General features: G+C 45.3%; 1 protein-coding gene across 1 annotated transcript; it reads left to right on the forward strand.

The window, feature by feature from the left end:
- Window positions 1–212: 212 nt before the first annotated feature.
- Window positions 213–7,665, forward strand: LOC125544655 (ATP-dependent 6-phosphofructokinase 6). The gene is made up of 15 exons (XM_048708398.2): window positions 213–760; window positions 1,499–1,545; window positions 1,652–1,691; window positions 1,781–1,843; window positions 1,929–2,066; window positions 2,628–2,786; window positions 2,868–2,921; window positions 3,097–3,165; window positions 3,288–3,417; window positions 3,722–3,762; window positions 3,963–4,187; window positions 4,757–4,802; window positions 4,898–5,049; window positions 5,715–5,916; window positions 6,839–7,665. The coding sequence occupies exons 1-15, from the start codon at window positions 437–439 to the stop codon at window positions 7,450–7,452; spliced, it is 2,304 nt and encodes a 767-aa protein (XP_048564355.1). The 5' UTR covers window positions 213–436; the 3' UTR covers window positions 7,453–7,665.
- The last annotated feature ends 673 nt before the right edge of the window (window positions 7,666–8,338 follow it).

An 8,338-nucleotide genomic window follows, 5' to 3' on the forward strand; every position in this document is an offset into this window, starting at 1 on the left:
CAAAACACCGCGTTATATGAATAAAAAAAATCTCTACAAAGACTTATATTTAGAAACCGAGGGAGTAGTATAATATTTATTATTCCCACTATGATCGACCAATGCAGCCACATCCGTCTGTCTACCTGAGAAACAAGACACGATTCCATTCACTCACCTTAAATAATTGACGCATAAACCATTTCCATCTCCGTTTCATCACCACGAATTCCCAGCAGAAAAAGCATCACACCGAAAAGTCCCGAGCCTTCTCCTCCTTCTCCCTCTTTCCCCTTCTCCACGCTTCGCCGCTTGCCGAATATTTTAAACCCTCCATCCGACCAGCTCGCCCGTCGGCTTCTGCCTTTCCGGCGAGAGGAAACGGTTTTCTTAAACGCGCGAGCGAGACCGGTCCACCCATCGACTCCGTCAGCTTTCCAGCGCCGGGAGCTCTCCGATGGCGTCCCACATCATTCTCCCCAAGGAGGAGGAGGAGGAGGAGGAGGTGGAGGAGGGGCTGGGCGTGGCGGTGGAGGCGGACCACGACTCGCCGGAGCCGCCGCGGTACCGGCACTTGCAGCCGGCCCAGAAGGCGCTCCCGTTCTCGGCCACGTGCGTGCGGATCTCCCGCGACTCCTACCCCAACCTCCGCGCCCTGCGCAACGCCTCCGCCACCAGCCTCCGCGACGACGACGCCGCCTTCGCCAAGCTCGACGAGGGCGACTACGGCTACGTCCTCGACGACGTCCAGCACCTCACCGATTACCTCCCCGAACTCCCCGTGAGCGCCGCCACCCACTCCCCCTCCCCTCCCCTGCTCCCGCTTTGCTCCGCTGCCGGATTCGGTGGCCCCGCTACCGCGGTGGAGCTTTTCTAGAACTGCGTTGTTGCTTGTCAGGGAGAGGACGTGATTTTGCTTCTGGATGCGCGTATATCTCTTATGCTTTGCTTTGGTTCTGCCATTTGTGGCGAGCTTCGCCGTCACTGATTACGCAGCATTTGATAATTTAGGCGCCCCCTTACATTTTCCAAGTTTTTGGGTGGCAGTTTGTAGATTGGTTGTGCGTGAGATACGTTTTGGGACACTTACATAGTGCTGATCTGATGATATTTGGCGAGTGACCCCATTAGCTGGATATATGATCCGATAACATAGTAGTAGAACACTTGGAGATTGTAGATTCCTGCCTAAATCGACGCTGTTTTGTTGATATCTTGTTTCCCGACGTCTTTGTTCATAGGCGACGCTTGTTAGATTTGCTGTTTCATACTTGTGGATGCCTGGATCTGAGTTTTGATCCGATCCGGGCTGAATGGAGTGTGGCTTCACTTTACAAATATTCGATTGCCTTTCCCTTGCTCCTGTAGACCACCTGCGTATGCATTCATGGAATGCAGGGTACATAGCAATTCATTATTTATTTTTGGCTTCAATGACATGTTAAAATGAAGTGAATCGATTTCAAGGTGACATCATGAGAATTAAGCTGACGGTTTCCTTTTTTGTCCTTCCTGACAGACTTTTCCTAACCCATTGCAAGATCACCCTGCCTATTCAACTGTCAAGTAAGGATTTACCATCAGTTTGCTGTTGTTGTCACCTGCGCAAAATCTCTTGTGCTCATTTCATATCTGATAAGCTAAATAAACGCTCTCTTCACATATTTACCAGGCAATATTTTGTCAATGCAGATGATACCGTACCTGAAAAGGTAAAAAAAAAGTTAAAGCAGATTTTTCATACGATAATAATTGTTAAGGTGGTAATTGGTGAAATGACATGTTATTTGTGCCACAACAGGTGGTTGTTCAGAAGAACAGTCCACGTGGAGTTCACTTCCGTCGTGCCGGGCCTCGCCAGAGGGTATGATGCCTTAAATATGCGCCTATATCATTTAAGGGCAATGCATTGTCTACATATATCTGGTATAAATTTCGAGCCTTATCAGGTCTACTTCGAGCCAGAAGATGTGAAAGCATGCATTGTGACGTGTGGTGGCCTTTGCCCTGGGCTCAATACTGTCATTAGAGAGTTGGTGTGTGGCTTATCCCACATGTACAATGTCAACGATGTCTTCGGAATACAGGTTTGTATTGTTGCTATCCCAGACGACTGGTCCATGTCGTATCTTTGTTTGGAAAAGAAGACCACATGTTCCTTGATCCTTGGCCTGTTAAACATTTCCCAGGAATTAATAGACATTTGCATTTGCATTTCATGCCAGTGCGGAAGGAGCAAAACCCCTGTCATTTTACTTCAGATTTAGTTAGGAAATTATTTCCACTGTACTACACTTATAATAACTGCATGTTCTGAAGTCCATGAACTTCATTATGTCACATGAGTCTAGAATTTGTTCGATTACATGGGAACTTTGTGCCACCTAGTGTTTTTGCCATGACAGTGAGTAAGCATTGTAGTGCAGTGTAAGGGGGCCTCCCCACAATATTGTATCGTTCGGCCATGTACTCTGGTTCGTTGCTTTATTTATAAAGTGGGGCGAAAGCCTATTTCGAAGGAAGCATTGTAGTGCAGTGGTGTAAAGCAATTTCTAAACTGTAGCTATTAAATCTATATCTATGCATGGTTCTTTAACTTCGAAAGCATGGTTCATTTTCTATTACTTATGTCGTAAGCAATTTTGTAGAATGGATACAAAGGCTTCTATTCGAGCAATTATCTTCCCATGACACCAAAAAGTGTCAATGATATCCACAAAAGGGGTGGTACAGTTCTTGGAAGTTCACGTGGTGGTCATGATACCCATAAGATTGTCGACAACATTCAAGATCGTGGAATTAATCAGGTATGTGTCTGTTGTAAGCGTTGTTTATACGATCTACCTTATTTCAAAGTTGAGCAAGTTCTGCATGTGTACCTTATCTAGGTTTACATTATTGGAGGAGATGGAACTCAGAAGGGAGCATACGAGATATTCAAGGTAATCACTATCAACAGTATATCGACCACATTTATGTAGATATCGTCTCAAAGGCTCATATTTTAGAAGTCATTAATACATTATTATAATATTTTTTAGTGAAAATATAATTGGAGTATCGACTGAGATGTTCACATTTCTTGACTCAGTTTCTAACTTTTGGAATTGCTGATAGGAAATCCGGAGACGTGGTCTAAAAGTCGCCGTTGCTGGTATCCCCAAGACTATTGATAATGATATAGCGGTAATATATGACTGCTTGCTTTTCTACAACAAAGATGCTTTTACTGAATACCGGTTGATTTGGGAGATCAGTATGCAGGGGATGTGAATTGATACTGATTATTGTAATATATTAATTCTTAGGTTATAGACAAGTCCTTTGGTTTTGACACTGCTGTAGAAGAGGCCCAACGTGCCATTGATGCCGCTCATGTGGAAGCTTCAAGTGCTGAGAACGGAATAGGCTTGGTGAAACTGATGGGTCGCTATAGTGGTTAGTTCTCTTAGTTCCTAGCCCATCCTAATATGGGTCCTTGCTGCTGCTGACTGCTGAGTTCTTGAATCATTTGCCACCTTGCCCCCTTGCTGTTTCTTCCTTCAAGGGTAGAAGAGCAGGCCAAAAAGGAGTTACCTTATCTTTCGCTGATATGCTCCAATTAACTAAAAAATGTTTAGTGGAATGTTCATTAAGTACTTATCCCTTGTGCCTCACAATGAATTTTTCTTTATTTATTTATTTTTAGCTATTGCATTATGCGGTTCTTAGTCCTCAATGTGATGATTCCTTGCTAATGCAGGGTTTATTGCAATGTATGCTACGCTGGCAAGCAGAGATGTGGTGAGTTAGTGCCTTCTATGCATATCTGAGCTATTCCAAACAGCACTCAGTTGTTTTTTTAAGCCTTACATTTTTCTTTTCTTTTTACTTTGACTGTGTTAGACCAGACGCATCACCAATGTTCAGATGTGTCATTCTTCTTCTCCATAATTTGTGTTACTATTAGCTGGATAACCTGGATTTTTTTCTGTCTTCTGTAGGACTGCTGCTTAATTCCTGAATCTCCGTTTTATTTGGAGGGGGAGGGTGGACTCTTTGAGTATATAGAAAGGAGGCTGAAAGAGAACAACCACATGGTCATTGTAGTGGCTGAGGGAGCAGGACAGGATCTCATTGCCAAAAGTATACCTGTAGCAGATCAGCTAGATGCATCTGGAAATAAGCTGCTTCTTGATGTTGGTCTCTGGTTGACTCACAAGATTAAGGTGAATATAATTTCTTTTATAAAACGAGTTTACATGATATTACTTCATTTCCATTTCACCCTCTGCTGATATGCTACTTTGCGTGTATTTTGTGCATATACATTTCCTGTTGACACTAGAACTGCTAGTACGTGCACTAACGGATGTGTCACTTGAGGTTGCCTTTGGAACATGTATACCATAGGAAGGGTTGAACCAGGCCTTGGATTGGGAAATCACGTGAAATATTTTTGTGAGGTTATGGCGCTTTGCAAAAGCCGTGTTATATGTTTAGTGTGAACTTCACTAGTTAAGTAAGATAAATTAGTTTATCTGAATATCCACATACTATTTCAATCTAATATGGTATTAATGTCTCAGTGAACCGTCATGTTTATCATTGTTGTTCCCAGTCGTATGAATTACTATGGTGCCGATAGCAAAGCTAATATCACAGTGAACCTTCATATTTGTCATTTTTGCTTTCAGTCTTGCTTCATACGGATTATTAGTATGGTGATATCAAAGCAGGCTTTTTCTTGGACCTCACTTAAGAATTCTCTAATGTATACTTTGTCATTTCCTTGTAGGATCATTGCAAGAGCAAAAAGATGGAGATGACCATTAAATACATAGGTAACAATCTTTTGTTTGCGTCTCTACATCAGATTGTACAGTGGTATATCATTTTGTTGAGTGTGACATCAGCAGCCGGTTATTATTACTGACAGATCCAACCTACATGATCCGAGCCATTCCAAGCAATGCTTCGGACAATGTGTACTGCACACTGCTGGCACACAGTGCCATTCATGGTGCAATGGCAGGATATAGCTTCACAGTGGGAATGGTCAACGGCAGGCATGCATACATACCATTTCATGTAAGTATAACTTTCATATGCCCCTATCAAGTTACTTTTAACTATGGTGTAGTATGGGACTCTCGCTTCATCATGGAAAATGGGGGTATTTGCTTCAGGGCCATCAATATTTCATATGGCGAGTCATAGTTTCTGTCACGGTTTAATTCTGGCATTCACAAATTGTGAAACGATGCGGCAAATGGCGATTTTTTCTCCGCTTGCATATCATTCCATTGATAGAAGAGCGAAAAAAAATTGAGCGAGAGCTGCCCTGGGGCAGTGACCTTGAACCCTGCAATCATCATAGGTGGTAGCATAGTCCAAAACACAAGAGTATAACTTGGTCGCAGTGCCTTCCATTTAGCTGAAATCTGCAACTCAGAAAGCACCAGTCAAAACGCAAATGTCGTGCACTTTGTTTGCAACTTTACATCCACGCTGCTGTATTAAGTTGGCCGACCTTGGATTGAAGTTCAACTCGAAATTTTTCTTTATCTTTGGTCTCCCTAAGATATTCGTGGACTCGGTGTGTGGGATACGAGAGGAATGGGAAGTTTGGAGAGATCCACACCTCTTAGAATTATTCTGAATGGAGCATAATGTTCTCAACATTTTTCACCTCTGATGCACACTGGATATTACTTGATCAATTAGAATAACTTGAAATTTCATCTGGACAACAGAGGGTAACATCAACACGGAACAAGGTCAAGATCACGGACAGGATGTGGGCAAGGTTGCTGTCTTCAACAAACCAGCCAAGCTTCCTGAGCAAGGAGGATATCATGGAGGCACGAGAGGCCGAAAGGTTGGCCAACAGGCTACCTGTGCCTGCGGGCAGCAGCGAGCATACGAAGAAACACTCTGCGTCGGTACTGTCAAACGGTGAGAAATAGACAATAGCGGCACGAGTTTTTTTAAACTTCGGGAAATTTTCTATGGTTCTTGTTGTGCACAGTAGTAACTGTAGTCGCGGTCTGAGCCCTTGTTTCACCCGGTTCTGCCCCGATGTGTTTGACATGAATGCTGCTGATGTAGAGTGGGTAATAAACGCACGCTGCTATGGTATTTTCATCATCAAAACATGTGTCGTGTTCGAGTTACCCGTTGTGGACGTCAATCTGCCCTAGCTAGCTAGTTTTCTCTTTCTTGAAGCAAGTTCCTACCCATTCTTCGGTCGTTCTGAGAGATGGTGCAGGTGGCATGCTCTTCGTGTCAGTCGGTTTGCATATACTGGTGCAGTAGTTCCCAAGAAGCAACGATCGGCGCACGTTCCGTTCCTGCATCTCTTAGGGCCTCTTTGATTCGTAGGATTGCAAAAACACAGGAATAGGAAAAATGTAGGATTGAAATGGCATGTTCATTGGATTCCTATAGGATTTGAGTTTGTTTGATTGTGGCATGGGGAAAGCAAAGGATTTCTTCCAAGAGGTTGGAGTGGATGTTAGAATTCCTGTGAAATGCAGTACAAATAAATCTTTAGGAAAAAATCCTACAGAATTCAATCCTACGAATCAAATGACCAATGTAGGAAAAATTCATAAGGATTCCAATCCTTCAAAAATTCTATAAAGATCCTTTGAATCAAAGAGACCTACCTGTGATGGCGATGTCACGGGAGGATTGCTTCTTTCAATGAGTTCGCTCGCGTCGACCGTCAGCACTTTTTTTTTTGAGGGTAATACCGTCAGCACTTCAATGGGTTCTGCTTCGAGCTCTTGACGTGTTTACCGTCAGCGGGTCTGTATGATTCACTTCTGGATGGTTTTCTCCTGTTTGATACCCTCTACGTTTTGCATGCAAGAAGCCTCCGGCGATGTCCAAGGAGCGCCCACGTTGACGTTGTCACAGCTGCACCAGCCTGCCACCGCCGTTACGGTTCCTGCACCACCGCCATCCGCGACGGCTGGCACGGCCAGCGTGACAGTGATCGACCCCGACGATGATAGCGGCGCAACCGGACCTCGGGAAGAGACGCCGGAACGAGAGACCGGAACATGGCAAGAGGCCGAGGAAACTGGCCGGACACGGGACGAGAGGCCTATGCAGCCGGAGACGCCGGAGCGCATGGCGCCGCCGCCGGGAAACGCGTTGCACGCACGTGCCGACGAGACGGCAGCACAGGCGGCGCAGGACGTAGACGCGTTCAAACCTGACGACGGCTGCACCACGCCACCGCCGGCGCACGGCTCGGATGACGACCGCGTGGCGGCGAGCACGAGCGGCAAGCGGGCGGGCGTGGCCGCCGCCAGGTCGAGGCTGCTCGCGTTCCGGTCGTTCGCGCGGGGCAAGAAGGGCAACAGGTCTGGGGACGCGCCGTCGCCGGGAGAACACCTGCCGGCGCACGGTAAGGCGTGGGAGGAGGCCGGTGCGGATGACAAGGACAAGGGCCAGGCGAGGTGGAAAAGGTTTTGGAAGTGAACGTGCCGTGCTGTCGGTGTCGCGGTGGGTTTTCATTGGTTTGTCTCCCATTGTAAATATAAGGGCTTGTGGCATATCATATTGTTTGTTCATTCTTTTTCATGCAGATTTTTTTTCTTTTCTTTTGCGAAAAGACACAGATATATTACAGGTCCTTTCCTCCGATGAATTGATGACATGGTTGGTGTAATACACTGCTACTACTAGATGGTATCCTGCACATTGCTGCAAGGGTCTGTGGAGGAGAGTTGATGCACCAGACAAATATTGGAAGTCATGAAAACTGGAACATATATATGTTTATCAGAAACGCTTCCAGTCAACTGTTCGACCGGACGCTATCCACCGCATCGTCCGTGCGCCATGTGCTCCTGATCGAACCGTCTGCAAGATGTCATTTGTTGCAAGACGCGTGAGTACAACACAAACTACATAGCAGACCACACCCGAAAAAAATGTTTGGGGGTCGCAACAAGGGGCTTGTTGCAAAGGATCAACGAGCAGATTGAACACAAAAAAAAAATGTTAGGGGGATTTGCAACAAGGCTCATTTTGCAAAGTGTTGAACATAACAAGAGACTCAGCAAGCAGATTGGCCACAGAAAGGGAACGTCCAAGGAATTTGCAACAAGGTCCATGTTGCAAAGCGCTGAGCACAATATGAGGCTTGTTGGTAAGGCCCAGCGTGATTTGCAACAAGGATCATGTTGTAAAGCGCTCAGCGTAACACGAGGCTTGTTACAAAGACTTGCCAATGGCTGCCACATTGAAAAAAATGTTGTTTGAGGATTGCAACAAGACTTCTATTGCAAAGTGCCGAACGCAACACGACGCTTGTTACAAAGACTTACTAATGGCTGCCGCCTGCCGTGCAGAAAAAAAGTTG

The sequence above is a fragment of the Triticum urartu genome, chromosome 3A (genome assembly GCF_056163025.1).
Source record: "Triticum urartu cultivar PI428250 chromosome 3A, HENAU_Tu73, whole genome shotgun sequence".
NCBI classification, from domain to species: Eukaryota; Viridiplantae; Streptophyta; class Magnoliopsida; order Poales; family Poaceae; genus Triticum; species Triticum urartu.

Bases quoted from the DNA above. Each gene is read 5' to 3' on its own strand.
- LOC125544655 (XM_048708398.2), top strand. From the start codon at position 437: ATGGCGTCCCACATCATTCTCCCCAAGGAGGAGGAGGAGGAGGAGGAG. The intron at 2,922-3,096 runs GTAATCACTATC...AATTGCTGATAG, and splicing joins GAGCATACGAGATATTCAAG to GAAATCCGGAGACGTGGTCT. The intron at 5,917-6,838 runs GTGAGAAATAGA...GCATGCAAGAAG, and splicing joins TGCGTCGGTACTGTCAAACG to CCTCCGGCGATGTCCAAGGA.